This window comes from Balaenoptera borealis, assembly GCF_965194805.1.
Source record: "Balaenoptera borealis genome assembly, chromosome: 6".
Lineage (NCBI taxonomy): Eukaryota > Metazoa > Chordata > Mammalia > Artiodactyla > Balaenopteridae > Balaenoptera > Balaenoptera borealis.
This window is the reverse complement of record NC_138863.1, coordinates 117144248-117162675: the sequence shown is the minus strand read 5'-3', so window position 1 is coordinate 117162675 and position 18428 is coordinate 117144248. Positions and strand designations below refer to the sequence as shown.

At 31.6% G+C, this 18428-nt stretch overlaps 1 protein-coding gene across 1 annotated transcript in view; it reads right to left on the bottom strand.

The window, feature by feature from the left end:
- Positions 1-18428, bottom strand: part of DPP10 (dipeptidyl peptidase like 10) — a 676003-nt gene that overhangs the window by 73185 nt on the left and 584390 nt on the right. Inside the window, exon 12 of the mRNA XM_082397857.1 lies at positions 4939-4977. Within this exon, the coding sequence (XP_082253983.1) occupies positions 4939-4977 (39 nt within the window). The remainder of the gene's footprint in view (positions 1-4938; positions 4978-18428) is intronic.

Genomic DNA, 18428 nt, shown 5'->3' with positions numbered 1-18428 from the left:
GAAAATATTAACATCTGCGCCAGTTTATCAAAATCATTTTTTTAGTTTAGAAAATTTTCTAACATATAATGTTTAATACATTTTTCTGAAATCTTTTACTCAACAACTCAAGTTATTGAAGATATATTTCTGATGATGTACACATGAATTTACTGTAAATACAAAAATGAAAAGGCTGCAAAATTGGAAGGAATCCATTGAAAATAATTTAATTCAAATTTCCCATCCTCACTGCTCACCCCTTCACAAACACACAAAAACAGATGCCCATTTGATGATTTTTTAATTAAACTCTAGTAGCATGTTAAATCAATACAATTGTTTTTTAAAATTAAATGATGGATGATATACATATAGATTGCTTTCTTTTGCTCCAGGGGAAGCATTAAGAAAATCGGTCTATGTAACAAAACATCGAGTTTTTTCTTTTGGATTAGTGAGAGTGATTATACATATGGTATAAAGAAAGGCTTTGGTATGGTTTCCTCAGTAGGTCTTCAGAATGCCTCACAACTATTTTTAGATGATCTGACCCTCCACTCTCTTCCTGCTCTCCTCTTCTTTCCTTCTCCTGCTTCCTGCATTTTCCTGCTCCAGTGCCTTTGCACTTTTTTTTTACCCTTTGTCTGGCTCTTTCTCATCTCTCTCTCTTTTCCTTCCTCCCTCCCTCCCTCCCTTCCTTCCTTTCTTGGTGGAACCTATTTCTTTTTTAAAAAATTTTTACTGGAGTATAGTTGATTTACAATGTTGTGTTACTTTCTGCTGTACAGCAAACTGAATCAGTTATACATATACATATATGCACCTTTTTAGATTCTTTTCCCATATAGGCCATTACAGAGTATTGAGTGGAGTTCCCTGTGCTATACAGTAGATCCTTATTAGTTATTTATTTATATATAGTAATGTGTATATGTCAATTCTAATCTCCCAATTTATCCCTCTCCCTTTCCCCCCTGGAAACCATAAGTTTGTTTTCTACATGTGTGACTCTATTTCTGTTTTGGAAATGTTTATTTGTGTCCTTTTTTTAGATTCCACATATAAGCGATATTATGTGATATTTGTCTTTTTCTGACTTCACTCAGTATGACGATCTCTAGGTGCATCCATGTTGCTGCAAAAGGATCTTTTTTGATCTCATCTCTTTCTTGTATCTGTCATCAGTGAGGTGTTTCCTGATTACCCCATATAAAGTGTGATCAGGAAAGCCAGGTCATCCAACTGTGTCTGAATCTCTCATCCCACTTTTGCCTACTGCCTACTATTTTCCGTACCACCTAACACCATGCATATTTTATGTATGTATACATTTGTTTGTACATGAATGGATATGTGTATATGTGCATATAGGTAGGTAGGTAGATAGAGAGGTAGGAGGTGTTCCTCTAGAATGTAAGCTCCATTCTTCACTGCTTTGTCTCCAGCACCCAGGACAGTGACTGTCACATAAATTGTACTTAATAATCATTTACTGAATGAATATGTAAATTAACAACTATTTTAATAATCTCGAGTCTGATTCTAGCTTTATCAGTAATAACATCCCATGATAGAAACATAAAAATATTATTTTCCTTGTCTACTTCATGGACACTTATGAAAATATAAGATGATATGTGTAATAAATTTAAAACTCTGAGGTAATACAATTCAAGGATGGGAAAATTGCATTACAAGACATATAATAAATACTGACAAGACACTTGACTGAGTGAATCACATTGTTCAACTATGTTCCATCTCTTGCCCCTGTGGAATATTTCTCTGTTTGCCTTTGCACATGGGGTTTCTTCTGTCTGGCCTAACGTTTCAGTCGTCCTTTTTGTGCTAAATCTTACTCATTTTTTACTTAAACTCAGAACAGAAACCATTTCCAAATTTCCTTAGTTAGAGAGTCTCTTCTAGTTAGGAAATCTCTCCTCAGAGATCCTGAATAGTACTCTGTATTCACCTCTAGCATGGCTTTCAGTACACTCTATTATATAGTTGGCTTCCTTCACTAGGCAAGTAATAATTAAACTAAGTTTGTAATTTTATCTTTTTTAGCTCTATTGCCTAGGACACAGTAGGTGACCTTCTTATAGTTGAACAGATGAATGCATGTGTACAATGGGCAAAAATATTTGTTACATATATCACTTTATCCACCACATTTACTCCAAACTATTGGCTTCTCCCTTATTCAACATTCTCCTCCTGTGCTTTGCTCCAAGAATAAATTAGGTATGGGAATATCTGAGCAATGTCCTTTTTATGTTAGTCCCTGTTCCTCCAATTCTGGTACCTTAGAAATAGTTCATTTTAAAGAGTAGATGGGAATTATAATCTCCGATACATTGCTAGGTTTAAAAACTTTCACCATTGAACCGTAACTAGTTATAAACATACAGCTCTATGCAGAGCCTTTCCTGCAATCAAATAAAGTAGAGCCAGTCTAACTGTCTACATTTATGACCTTAAGCAAGGCAGTATTTATGGCACACAGGATAATGAGCTGAGGATAACAAAGTCCACCTCTTGGCCGAATATTTTTTACACCAGTTATTCCAACTATAAGTCTCCTGAAAGCTAGGGCAAACATGCCCACTTCTCTCTGCTCTTCTCACTATCCAGAAAACAAGCATATGAGTATTACATTAAATTTCTAATTTTCTTGGAAACTTGCTTCATCTCATTATACATTCTCATCCTTTAAATTTCATTGAATTCTAAGTATTTCCTGAAATTCCCTTAGAGCTTTTGGAGAAAAAGTTAACCATGACAAACTACTCCCTGCATTTTCTTATTGAATAATTGATAACTGGTTTCTTTATTTTAAAAAGTTTCTATTAAATAGTCATAAATTTGGGACTTAAAATGTAGATAACATAATCCCAAAAGAGCATGCGTTGTGTTGTTGTATGTTAGACTATTATGAATGTCACTAGCAATTAAAATGGTAGCAAAATAGGTTTAATAACACAGGCAATTTAGAATAAATCCATATTATGTTATTGTTTTCAATGATTTTTATTTTAAGTAACTAATTTAATTTTGTAAGAGCCCATTATTGGCTAAAAAAACAAGGTTTTTTTTCCCAATTTCATTTTGTACATTGACTAAGATTAAATAGTTCATATTGTTACCTATGGATAGATGATAGATGGATGATAGATAGATAAGATAGATATAGATAGATAGATAGATAGACATGCCTATACTTCGAACAAGCAAAGGTTTAGCCTATTCACAATCCTTCTTATTCTTTTTCTTTATTTGTTCAACAAGTATATATGGATCTCTTCTTATAACCAGACTCCATATTAAGCATTTGTATTACAGTGGGTAACAAAAAATGAATAACCTTCCTGCTCTTGTGAATGTAGTAAAAAACTCACAGAACTAACTGTATGAGTGTTACATAAAGATTACACTTGACTTTAACTTTTACTGGGGAATGTGATTTGTTTAGGGTGGTTGGAGGAGGTGACTTCTTAAGCAGGTGATTTAGGCTGAGGTTTGACAAATGAGCAGCCTTCACATAAGAAAGTAGTTGAGAGAAATCTGTTCAGAAGGAAGAGTTCACATAAAGGTCCTGGGAATATGAGGGCTAATGGAGAAAATGGGAGAAAAGATGGTATGACACAGAGCTGGAAAGGCTTTCAACTTAATCCTTTGTAGACCCTTTAAGGATGTTGGTCTTTATCTGTAGAACAAAGGGGAGATAAAAATTGTTTTAGTCGTGAGAGAATATGAGTGTTGTGGGTAGTGACAATCAAATACATATTTTGAAAAGATCACTCAGCCAGTCTGCGGTGTGGAGAACAGATTGCCAGGTTCCTAAGGGGGAACTCTCAACCCTAAGGGGTTGAGAGTTCACCAGTTAAGGAGGAAATGCAGTGCCTGTAGTTTGATCCTGTATGGTGTTTGTGAATTGGAGAAAAGTAAATTGACTTGAGGTCTTTGAGAGTAAAATCAAAATAACTTGGTGATGAATAACATATGCAGATAAGGATAAGACAGTGTTTAAAAATCCCCACTAGGTTTATGATTTTGATAGCTGGATGGATAAATATGTCCTTGACTCCTATGATAAGAAGACAGATTGACTGGAAGAGAGAGGAGTTCAGTTTGCACCTGTGGAGTGTGCAGTTACTTTTATAGATTCAGGAGAAGATGCCAAGCATGAATTTGGATATTTCAGAACTCAGAAGTGAGTTGCCTGGGGCTATACACTTGGTGGTGGTTAACTGAAACCACAGATGTATATGACACCCAGGGAGAGAATATAAAATAAAAGAGCACTGTAAAGAACAAAACAAATCAAAACCAAACAAGCCAAACAAAAGACTTCCCTTTGCAAAAAGTAGTGATGAAATTAGTAGTAAAATGGGCTCAGCTATATTTGAATAATCTATTTGTGTTTCCTTCTGAAATGTCCAGTATGAAAGCATGTTGTGGAGATGTTTGTTTATTCTTCTGTGATCATCTGGATTCCAGCTTCATTTATATCACAAGCTAGCATTATGAGCTAGGATATATCTAAGGAAAGAAATGTTCACCTGAATAATCTCCACATAACCAATTTATGTGGAGGTTTAGTCAATTTTCTGGGTGATTTGAGCAATGCTGATGGTTTGTAGTTTTAATGGGTCACATCTTTTTCTCTTTCTTCTATACAAACATTTACTTATATGAATGGTCCTGAAAATGGATCCTGGTAGTTATTCTACAATTTATGTCCTACAAAAAACAGAAGTAATCTTTCCACAAATGATGTCATAGAACCCAAAGTTATAAATATTTTAATGAAAAAGACTCATTTATTCAAACATAACAGAGCCTTAAATTCATACTACTGAAATAACTTTTGAGAAAAAGTTATACACAACAAATGAGTGAACAGGATGGGCATGATGGACAAAATGTGACATAAAGAGACCACCTATACCATACCTGTTTAGATAGCCATGTATCTGATGTCATCTCATATTTCTGAAACAAAACAATTAACTCCATGAAGCATCTAAAGACCAAAATGAGCATGCATCAATTTAAGCTTTTTTACACTGTTATCCTATAGGCACTTTTTTCCTTCCTGCAGCTGGTGAAATACCACGAGAGATCACATTGTCATTATTGATTTAAACTGAATGAATAAGTAGAGAATTGGGATGAAATGATATTTTAATTATAGTCTTTTCTTTGGTGAACTCCTTCAGAATTCTCAGTTGTACTTAACCAGAGACAGAAGATCATTTTCCGGCTCCGTTTGATTACTTCATTCAAACTGTTTTGAACCACTAGACACTGTCTCTTTTCACATCTAGGCATCATCAGGAAACAAATACTAAGTCCTTCCAAAAAACTGGGCAAACAGCCAGGAATAAAATTTAAAAGTGGACATTTTGTCAACATTCGATCCACTCTTACCATAGTCATTTTTTCCCCTTAGGGAAAACAATTAAACATTTGAAATGGCAAAATTTTACGTATCTTTAAAATAATCCTGCATAGGATCAGAACCAAAATTATATTTCAAAAAGCAAAATTAGACAAATTTCATCTCAAGTTGAATATGTGTAGATAAAATAAATTTTAGTAATGCTGTTTACATGTAGTAACTTATGAAATATCTTGTGGTTCTCTGGAAAAAATGACTCTATAATAAAAGTATTAAAATGAAGAAAACTAAATCATAATATGTTAGAGATTTTACCTCTATGCAAAAGTACGCATTTCAAATTGTAAATAATGATTATTATTTATTTATAGGGTTTTTTTTGTTTTTACCAATTTCCTCTTTTAAAGCCATATTATTATTACATTATAATTAACCATTTTCCATTTTCAGGGCTTTTTTCTTCCAATAGATTTTCTCTATATACAGACAACAGAAAAACATCTAACTAAATCATTCCTTGATTTTCTAGACACACTTCAGCAATAATCACCCTTGATATCTGTAAAACACAGACACACACAAAAATATGTCAGTGCCACTGCTCATTAGTGTCACTAAGTTCTGTTAGAATCCACGAGGGTCCAAAACTTCACGTGCAATTATCTGTCTTATTATTTCTATTATTGTAGAAAGTAAAAATTTTAAACTCCGTAAATGGAATAGAAATATAATGGAATATCAATAAGGTATCAATTCAAGAATATGATAGGGTTCTTATATCTTTTCTATTGAAGCACTTTACCTATATAGATTTTCCCTATATAGAGATGGCAGGCTTCCTCTAACTAGAATACGTATATGCATGAACAATTTTTAAATGACTTTGTAATTGTCTCAGTAAGAAAGCATCCAGAACACTTTAACAAATAAATGATGAAATCCTGGTCAATCTATAAGCCAGCCAGATGAAAAAGGATAATTGAAATAAATTTTCTAATATATGCAAGCTAAATGTAAAGAGTGTCAGCGAAACCCAATAAGTAAATGGCTGATGCATCAACTTTGTTTTCATATATATGTTCATCATTCCAATCACAGAGAAATTTTTTCCTCTTTATTGCTATCTTTTACAGACCATTTAAAAATTATGTTTAAAAATATTGAAGTGTAATTTGCATATAGTGAAATGTACAGATCGTAAGTTTATGTGATGAGTTTTGATAAATGTATTTACATCCCATCAAGACATATGACCTTTACATTTCCAAACACATTTCCTCGTGCCCCTTCACAGTTTCCAAAAAGGCAACTACTCTTCCATACCTTTTTCCATAGATTAGTTTTGCCTGTTTTAGAAATTCAGATAATGGGAATCATGTATTATGTACTCTTTTGTGTGGGGCTTCTTTCATACCACGTTTTTGAGATTCTTTCATATTGTTCAGTGTATCAGTATTCTGTTTCTTTTTAAATTGCAGAGTGGAATGTCACTGTATTGATATGCCTCATTTTGTTTATTCATTTCTTGTTAATGGACAGTTGGATAGTTTCCAGTTTTTAGCTATTGTGAATAAAGCTTCTCTAAAAAACACTTTTTTAAAACAAATCCTTTGGTGGAAACAGGTTTTTATTTCTCATGCAAATATCTAGGAATGGAGTTCCTGAGATATATATGCACACACATATATATTTATATATTTGTGTTTAACTTTGAGACTACAAATCATTCTTTTAAAGTAAAGTCACACTTCTACCCACAAAGAATGAGATTTGCAATTCTCCACATCCTCATCAGCAGTTAAAACTGTCACCCTTTTTGTTGTTGTCTTAATTTTATTCATTTTAATGGTATGTAGTGTTACCTCATTATGATTTAATCTATATTTTCCTAATGTCTAACAATTTTGAGTACTTTTTCATGAATTTGTTACTTCCTTACAAGTTTCTGTTCACACATTTTGACTTTTTCATTGGGTTGTCTTTTATTATTGAAATGAATATATTTCTTCGTCAGATGCACATTTTGAAAAATATTTTCTCCCAGTCTGTGGTTAGCTGTTCGATTTCCTAATAGGGTCTTTGATGAGAAGTTTCTAATTTTGATGATGTCTAATTTATTTTTTTCTTTTATGATAAACGACTACTTTGTCTATTCAATATAGTGAAGTTATATTCCATCTTTTCATCTAGAAGATTGAGAGTACTAGCTTTTAGATTTAAGGCTGTAGTGTGTCTCAGATTAATTTTAGAATATAGTATAAGAAATGTCAACCATCATTGTATTTTCCATCTGGTTATTGATTGTTCCAGTGCCATTTCCCCCTACTGAATTGCTTTGGCACCTATGTTGAAAATCAATTGATCATATAAATATAGATCTATTTCTGGAAACACTATTCAGTTCAATTGATCTATTTGTGTGTTCTTTTGCCTCCACTACAATCTCTAAGTTTCTGTGGCTTTCTGGTTATTCCTGAAATCATGTAGTGCAACTCCTCCAATAATTATCTTTTTTTTTTTACTGTATTGATTTAGCTGGTCAGGTCTTTTGTAGTTCCATATGCATTTTAAAACTATCTTGTCTGTTTCTACCAAAAAAAAAAAAACAGTCTGCTGAGATTTTAATTCATATTGTTTTGAAACTATAGTACAATTTGAGTAGAACTGACATCTACAACATGAAGCCTTTCAATTCAGGAATGTGGCTTAGCTTCTTCTTTAGGTCTTCTTTAATGCCTTTCAGCAATGTTTTAGTTTTCAGTATTAGGATTTTGCCACTCTTTGTTAAATTTATTCCTATGTACCTAATGTTTTAAAGATTTTAATAGTATTTTTATTTTCCATCATAATATTACCAATTTTAGAAATATATTTTGTTGCTTCTTAAATCTTTATTTTGAAACAAGTGCAAACTTACAGAGAAGTTAAAAGATCAGTTCAAGAAACATCTGCATATCCTTTAGACATATTCCTCATGTATTTATATTGTGCTTCATTTGCTTTATTATTATATATCTCTCTCCGCTGCTTCTAAACTATTTGAGAGGCTGGTAGAAGTCTCTTTTTTCAAAATCAATTAAAAATTAGAAATTTACTTTTTTTCTAAGCAATTTGACAGCAATTCTGAAGTATTGTATCCATTTACCCCTAAATAATTCAGTGAGCATTTCTTAAGAAAATTGTAGTATCCTATATATTCACATATTTTTTACAGTAAAATGATAAAAATCAGGAAAGGGAAAAAACAATTGAAGTTGGTGCCTTGACTTATGAATTGTCATCTATTCTAGTATTTTTGGTAGATTTCTTACATTTTATTTATACAATAATATCATCTACAAATAAAGATAATTTTACTTCTTCCTTACCAATCATCATGATAGTTATTCTTTGAAAGTTACTCTGATTAGAGTCTCTAATAAGTTTGCTTAACAGAGTTAGAATGTGTATCCCTACCTTATTGTTGATCTTTAGGTGAACAAGGATAATGTTTCACTATTGAGTATAATATTTATTGGTTACTTTGTGGGTATCCTTCATCATATTGGGGATGTTACTTTCTATTCATTTACGTTGAAAGTCATCATGAATGAATGTTGATTTTTGTCAGTTGCTTTTTCTTCATCTATTAAGATAATTGCTTATTTATTTTTCTATTTTTTTTCTGTTGAAACAGTGAATTACATTGATTTTCAATATAAACTAATCTTAAATTCCAGGGTAAAACCCCATTTAGTCAAGATGCACTATTCTCAATGTTGTCCAGAATGATATATTAATATGATAAAAAATTTTTTGAATGCAATGTTCATAACAAATATCAGTCTAAAATGGTCTCTCTTGTAACGTCCTTGTCTAGTTTTGGTAGCATGATAATGTTACCCTTATAAAAATAAGTTGAGAAGTTCTCCTCATTTTCCACTTTCTAGAGAATGTAGGAATGGTAGAAACTATTCCATTATTCCCCAGTTTTATTGAGATATAATTGACATACAACATAGTATAAGGTGTACAACATAATGATGTGATACATGTATATATTATGAAATGATCACCACAATAAGTTTAGTTAATAGCCATCATCTCATATAGCTAACAAGTTTTCTCCTTGTCATGAGAACTTTCAAGATTTACTCTTTCAGCAATTTTTAAATATATAATACAGTATTTAACTATAGTCATCATGTTGTACATTACTTCCCCAGAACTTATTACCTTTTAACTGAAATTGTACCTTTTAAACACCTTTACCCAATTCTCCCACCCCCACTCCTGACTCTAAAAAGCACAAATCTAATCTTTGTTTCTATAAGTTTGCTTTTTTATATTTCATGTATAAGTGAGATCATACAGTACTTGTCTTTTGCTGTCTGACTTATTTCACTTAGCATACATGCCCTCAGGTTCCATCTATGTTGTCACAAATGGCAAAATTTCCTTTTTAATGGCTGAATAGTATTACATTGCATATATATGACATATTTCATTTATCCATTCATCCACTGATGAATACTTAGGTTTTTTCCCATGTCTTGGTTATTATAAATAATGTTGCAATGACATTGGGGCTGCAAATATCTCTTCAAGATAGTGATTTTATTTCCTTCAGATATATACCCAGAAGTTGAATTGTTGAATCATATAGTAGTTCTGTTTTTAATTTTTTGAGTATCTGCCTTACTGTTTCCCATAGTGGATATACCATATACATTCCCACCACAAAACACAAGGATTCATTTTTCTCCACCTCCTCACCAACACTTGTTATTTTCTGTCTTTTTGATAACAGCCCAACATGTATGAGGTGATATCTCATTATGGTTTTGATTTGCATTTCCCTAATGATTAGAGATGTTGGGCACTTTTCATATACCATTGGTTATTTGAATATCTTCTTTGAAAAATGTCTACCTTAGGTCATTTGCCCATTTTTTAATTGGATTATTACTTTTTTGCTATTGAGGTATATGGGTTCTTTATATATTTTGGATATTAACCCCTTATCAGACATACGATTTGCAGCTATTTTCTCCCATTCTGTAGGTTGGTTTTTCATTTTGTTGACTGTTTTTTTGCTGTGCAGAGGCTTTTTAATTTGACATAGTTTACGTTTTATTTTGTTGCTTGTGCTTTAGATGTTATATCCAAAAATCCAATCCAAGACCAAAGTCAAGAAAGTTTTCCCCTTTGTTTTCTTCAAGGATTTTTTATGGATTCATGTCTTTTATTTGTCTTTAATCCATTTAGGTTTAATTTCTGTGAATGGTATAAATAGGGGTCCAATTTCATTTTTCTGTATGTGGTTATACAGTTTTCCCAGTACCATTTCTTGAAGAGACTGTCCTTTTCCCATTGCATGTTCTTGGCTCCCTTATCAAATAGCAGTTGGATATATATGTGGCAGTTTATTCCTGGGCTCTCTGTTATGATCCATGGGTCTATGTGTCTATTTTTATTCCAGTATTATACTGTTTTAATTAACATAGCTTTTTAGCATAGTTTGAAATCTGGGAGTATGATGCCTCCAGTTTTGATTTTCTTTCACATGATTGCTTTTGCTATTCAGGGTATTTTGTTGCTCCATACAAATTTTAGAATATTTTATTTATTTCTGTAAAAAAATGCCACTGCAATCTGATTTGTATTGCATTAAATCTACAGACGAACATGTTAACAACACTAATTTTTCCAATCCATGAACACAAGACATCTTTTCTTTTTTTTCTGTCTTTCTCAATTTTTTTTTGTCAGTGTCCTATAGTTTTCAGTATCTTTCACCTCCTAAGATAAATTCATTCCTAAATATTTTATTGTTTTGGATTCTATTGTAAATGGGATCATTTTCTTTTATTCTTTTTCAGATAATTTCTTATTATATATAAACAGTACTGAATAATGTATGTTGATTTTGCATTCTGCAACTTTACTGAATTCATTGATTAGATCTAATGGTTTTTGGTGGAGTCTTCAGTATTTTCTATGTATAAAATCATATTGTCTGCAAATAGAGGCAATTTTACTTCTTCCTTTCTAATTCTGATGGATTTTATTTCTTTCTCTTATCTGAAAAATTTTCAGTACTATGTTGAATAAGAGTGGTGAGAGTGGGCATCCTTGTCTTGTTCCTGACCTTAGAGGAAAAGCTTTTAGCTTTTCACCATTGAGTATGAAGTTAGCTATGAGTTTGTCATATATCGACTTTATTGTGTTGCAATATGTTCCTTTTATAGCCACTTTGTTGAGAGTTTTTTTCATAAATGGATGTTGAATTTTGTCAAATGCTTTTTTCTGCATCTATTGAGATGATTTTTATCTTTCATTCTATTAATGTGGTGTATCACATTTATTGACTTGCATATGTTGAATCACCTTTACATCTGAGGGATGAATCCCACTTGATCATCGCATATGATCCTTCTAATATGCTTCTGAATTCAGATTGCTTGTATTTTGTTGAGAATTTTTACATTTATATTCACCAGTGATATGGGTCTTAATTTTCTATTCTTGTAGCATCCTTGTCTGGCTGCAATATCAAGAGTAATGCTTGCCACATAAAATGAGTATGAGAGTGTCCCCTCCTCTTTGACATTTGGGAAGTGTTTGGAATGGATTGGTGTTAATTCTTTAAATACTTGGTCATTTTCACCAGTGAAGCCATCCAGTCCTGGGCTTTTCTTTGTTGGGAGGATTTTGATTACTGATTCAATCTCTTTAGTAGTAATTGGTCTGTTCAGATTTTCTATTTCTTCATGATTCATTCTTGGTAGGTTCAATGTTCTTAGGCATTTATCCATTTCTTCTCGGTTGTCCAATTAGTTGGCATATAATTGTTCATAGTTGTTTTCTAAGAACCTTTGTATTTCTGCAATATCTATGTCAGTTGTTATGTTCTCTCTTTCAGTTATAATGTTTAAAAACTTTTAGTCCTGTCTCTTTTTTTCTTGGTCAATCTACTTAAGGTTTGCCTATTTTGTTTATATTTTCAAAGAACCAGCTCTTAGCTTTATGAATTGCTTCTATTGTTTTCCAACTCTCCATTTCATTTGTTTCTCCTCTAATCTTTATTATTTCCTTCCTTCTGCTAATTTTGGGCTTAATTTGTTCTTCTATTTCTAGTTCCTTGAGACATTGAATTAGGTTGTTTTCTGACATCTTTCTATTTTCTTGATGTATATATTAATAGCTATATACTTTCCTCTTAGACCTTCTTCAAATAATTCCCATATCTTTTGGTATATTGTGTTTCCATTATTGTTTGTCTCAAGATACTTTTCTATTTCCCGTTTTATTTTTTATTTGATTCACTGGTTGTTCAAGAGTGTTTGTTTACTTTCCATGTATTTCTGAATTCTCCAATTTTCCTCCTGTTATTGATTTCTAGTTTCATACCATTGTGATCAGAAAAAAAAACTTGGTATGATTTCAATCTTCAATTTGCTGAGACTTGATTTGTGGCCTAACATATAATCTAGCCTATAAAGAGTTCCATGCGAGCTTGAGAAGAATGTGTATTCTGCTGCTGTTGTAATGGGAGTATTCTATATATGTCTATTAGCTCCATTTGCCCTATAGTGTTGTTAAAATCAACTATTTCCTTGATTCTCTCTCTGGATGATATACCCATTGCTGAGAGTGGGGTATTGAATTCTCCGACTATTATTGTATCGATGTCTACTTCTCTTTTTAGTTTTGTTAGTATTTACTTTGGGTAAATGGGTTCTTTATATATTTTGGATATTAACCCCTTATTTTTTGCCACCTTGATGACTCATGTGACCTCTTTTATTCCTTAAGTCATTAAAGGAATCCATCACTGAAGCCACTGGGTCCTGGAGTTTTTGTTGTGGGAAGATTTGTAATCATTAATTCAATTTCTCTAATTGGTATAGAACTATTCCAGTGTTTTTACTCTTCATACACTACTTTTGGTCATTTTTACCTCTCAAATAATTTTTTTTCATATCATATACTTGAGAATTTATTGGCATACAACTCCTTTATTACCATTTAAATATTTATAGACTCTACAGTGATGTCCCCTCTCATTCTTATTTTGGTTGAGGTATAGTTGATTTACAATATTATATTATTTTCAAGTGTACAACATAGTGATTCAAAATCTTTATAGATTATACTCCATTTAAACTTATTATAAAATATTGACTATATTCCCTGTGCTGTAAAATATATCCTTACAGCTTATTTATTTTATATATAGTAGTTTGTACCTCTTAATCCCCTATCTTCACTGGTAACCACTAGTTTGTTCTCCATATCTGTGAGTCTGTTTCTGTTTTGTTATATTCATTTGTTTTATGTTTTAGAGTCCACATGTAAGTGATAATATACAGTATTTGTCTTTTTCTGTCTGACTTATTTTACTAAGCATAACACGCACTGGGTCGATCCATATTATTGCAAATAGCAAAATTTCATTCTTTTTTATGGCTGATCAAAATTCCATTTTATATATATGTGTGTGTGTCGTGTGTGTGTGTGTGTGTGTGTGTGTGTGTGTGTATACCACTTCTTCTTTATCCATTCATTTGTTGATGGACACTTAGGTTGCTTTCATATGTTGGCTATTGTAAATAATGCCACAATGAATATTGTAATGCATGTATCTTTTCAAATTAGTGTTTTTGGGGTTTTTTTTGGATGTATACCCAGAAGTAGAATTGCTGAGTCATAAGGTAGTTCTATTTTTAGTTTTTTGAGGAACCTCCATACTGTTTTCCAAGTGGCTGCAACAATTTACATTTTTACCTACAGTGTACAGGGTTGGCTTTTCTCCACATTCTCCTGAATATTTGTTATTTGTTATCTTTTGGATAACATTCTGACAGGTGTGAGGTGATATCTCATTGTGGTTTTGATTTGCATTTCCCTGATGATTAGCGATGTTGAGCACCTTTTCATGTACCTGTTGGCCATCTGAAGGTCTTCTTTGGGAAAATGTCTATTCAGGTCTTCTGCCCATTTTTTAATTGGGCTTTCTTTTTAGATATTGAGTTGTATGAGCTCTTTATATCTTTTGTATATTAATCCCTTATGGCTCATATCATTTGCAAATATTTTCTCCCATTTAGTAGATTATCCTGTGCTTAGCAGAGTGGCATAGTGGAAGCGTGTTGTTGTCCATTTAGTAGATTCTTTCATTTTGTCAATAGTTTCCTTTGTTGTGCAAAACCTTTTAAGTTTGATTAGGTCTCATTTTTAATTTTTGGTTTTATTTCTTTTGCCTTAGGAGACAGATTCAAAAAAAGTATTGCTACAATTTATGTCAAAGAGTGTTCTGCCTATGTTTCCTTCTAGGAGTTTTATGTTTTCAGGTCTTGCATTTAGGTCTTTAATCCATCTTGAATTTATTTTTGTATTGGGCTGGCCAAAAAGTTTATTTAGGTTTTTCCATAACATCTTAGGGAAAAACCGAAATGAAATTTTTGGCCAACCCCAATATATGGTGTGAGGAAATGTTCTAATCTCATCTTTTTATATGTAGCTGCCTAGTTTTCCCAGCACCACTTATTGATAAGACTGTCTTTTCTCCATTGTATATTCTTGCCGTCTTTGTCATTAATTAATTGACAATAAGTGTGTGAGTTTATTTCCAGGATATCTATTGTGTTCCATTGATCTATGTCTGTTTTTGTGCCTATATTGTACTTGTTTGATTATTGTAGTTTTGTAGTACAGTCTGAAGGCAGGGAGCGTGGTCCCTCCAGCTCTGTTCTTTCTCAAAATTATTTTGGCTATTCAGAGTCTTTTGTGTTTCCACACAAATTTTAAAATTATTTGTTCTAGTTCTGTAAAAAATGCCATCAGTATATTGACAGGGACCCTTTCATTCTTGAAATTGGTAGTTCGTGGGGTGTTTTTTCTTCATCAGTACAAATAAGGATTTATCAATTTTATTCATCTTTTAAAATAATTTTTGCTTTCAACTATTTTCTCTATAGATTGTCTTGTGTTTTATTAATTTGTGCTTTTCTTTTTATATTTCAATCCTTCTAATTATTTTGAGCTAATTTTGTACTTCTTTCTCTAGCTTCATAACTTGGAGATTTACCATTGATTCAATACCTTTTTCCTTTTCTAATATACGCATTTAAAGATATAAACTTCATTTTAAACATCATTTTGCTTCACCCATATATTTGGACCTGCTATGTTTTCATTATGTTTGAATTTAAAATTGTTTTTAATTTCTTTTGTGATTTGTCCTTTAACTTATGAATTATTTAGGAGTATGTTTTTTTAATTTTCCAAATATTTGTCAATTTCCCAAATCTTTTAGTTGCTAATTTCTAATTTAATTCTCTTGTAGTCAAACAATATACTCTGCTTGATTTCACTTTTTGCACTTTGAGATTTTTGAGTATTCCCCTTGCACTTGAAAAGATTGTTTATTATATAGTTGTTGAGTGAAATTTTTCCTAAATATCAATTTGTTTAAGTTGTTGATAGTACTGTCCAGATCTTTTGTTATCATTACAGATTTTTGATTACTTACTTCATCAAATACACTGAAAATAATATTTAAGTCTCAGTATATTTCTATTTCTTCTTTAGTTTTGTCAGCTTTTGCTTAAATATTTAGAAACTTTATTATTAGAAGCGTAGGTACTTAGAATTGTTATATCTTCCTAATCAATTCACACTGTATCATTATGAAATTATTCTATTAATATCTCTATTGTATACTACTTTAATTTCCTTAATTACCTTTTTGAAAATTTAAGTACTAGAAATTATTTAATTTTATTCACGTATTTACCTTATTTGGCACCTTTATTTCCTTCATTTTGATCTGAGTTTTTATCTGATGTCATTTATTTTGGCTGGAATAACTTCATTTCCTGTTACTTATGCAGATCTACTTTTGATGAATTATCTCAGTTCCAATTTATCTGAAAATATCTTCCTTGTTCTTCATTTTTTAAAGATATTTTCATAGGATGTAGTCCTTTAATAAAGACTTCCTTCCATTGCTTTCTGGTTTGCATTGTTTCTGGTGAGACACAGCCCGCAATTCTCATCATTATATTTCCCAATATGTAATGTGTTTTTCTCTCAGACTACTTTAAATTTCCTCTCTTAATCTTTTGTTTGCATTAATTTATGTACTATGTGGTGACGTATTTTTTTCTTTGTCTTTATTCTGTTTGAGATTTGCTAACTTCTTGGATATATGGATTAATGGTTTTTCAACAAATTTGATTATTTAAATCATTGTAACATTTTTACATTTTACATTTTTTTTCTGCCCTGGTATCTCAAATTTTGCCTTCTGTATATAAAATTTTACATATATACCAGTTTATATTGTTCTACAGGTAGTTAAGGCTTTGCTCTTTTCTTTTTCCTCCAGCCTTTTTTCCCTCAAGACTTCTGTTTGAATTATTTATATTTCCTTGACTACAACAGTGTCCAATTTGTTGTTAAGCTCATCCAGGCAATTTTTCATTTCAGACACTGTATTTTTCAGTTTCTGAAACATCATTGTTCTGTTTTTATAGTTTATATTTAGCTACTGAAACTTCTCATCTGTTTACTAATTATGGCAATTCTTTAATTTGTTAAATAACAAAAATAGCTAAAAGTTTTTTAAAATTTTTTTCAGTCTGTTTGTTAATTCCAGTATCTATATCCTTTGTAAGTCTGCTTCTTATTTTGGGGTAGGTGGGTGAGTTATATTTTCTATGTCTCTACATATATAGTATGTTTTAATTGTGTGATTGATATTGTGAATGCTACATTTTTGAGAATTAATTTTTAATTATTTTAAAGAGTAAACTTTGTTCTGGCAGGCAGCTAGTTTACAGGCAGATGAACTCAATTCTTTCAAGGTTTGATTTAAAGATTTATTAGAAGGAGTCTAGAATAGTTCTATTCCTAATACATTTTCTTTCTGGGCTCTGAGTTGAATGCTTAGGGTTTTCATTGAGAGATCTCTATTTTTGCTGTTCATTACTCCAAAGTCTCCAAGTATTGTGCAACTTGCAGATTCTCTATTTGTTTCCCTCTCTGAGGCAGGCCCTTTACTTGCACAGCTAAGCACTGAGATAAAGACTTAAGAGACCTTTACATATATTCCTGAAGTTCTTTTATATATAGCTCCTATCCTGTGGTACTTGTCCTGCAAAATTCAGCCACCACAATAGCCTCAAACTCTGATCCTCCCTGCCTTTTTGGATTAGTGATACACTTGTGCTTTTCTTGCATGCCATCTCCTTGCACTGTGGCCTCAAATGTGTCACCAGTAGGAAGCCATAGCTTCATTTGACCATTTGTGTTTTGACTGCCTTATTGTCCAATGTCTGAATATAGTTGTTTAATATATTTTGTAAAGTGTTATAGTTGATTACTATAGAGATGCAAGGCTGGTAACATTTACTCCATCTTGTCCAGAAGCGTAAGTTTGAAAATTCTGTTGTTAAATAATTGAGAACCCTTTACCAAATACCAAATATGTAATATAACAATTTAAACTTATTAAAGTATTCCCTTTACTAAGAACCTTAAAATTACACATATAGACTCTATTGCAGAGTTTATAAAATATGATTATAGAAATTGAAATACAACCTACTTTCAAAACATAGTTGCTGAAGAATCATGTTTTTTTTTTTTTTTTTTACTATTTTTAGATAATTTAAAGACAGAGACACTTATTTTAGAAGACTAATCTGAACAACAGAAAAAAAGATGAATTTTTGGAATTGTTTAAAAATGACAGGAAAGAAATGTCACATATTCTCAAGTTAATCACTGTCAAAAAGTAGAGAGAAAGCCTACATTTGAGAATGAAACTAACATGGCTTGGACTACCCTTTATACTATATAAGAATTCATTGTTTTAAACTTTAATTTGTTCTCTTCTGTTTATCATCTATATTTCTTACTTCAAAGTATGGAAGATTTATGAATTAAAGTATACACTCCTAATAGCTTTGGAAGTAAAATATTGAAGTCTTTGCACAAAGAATTGTTTAATTTTCCTTTGAAAGGTAGCATAAACTATTCTATTTTAAGCATA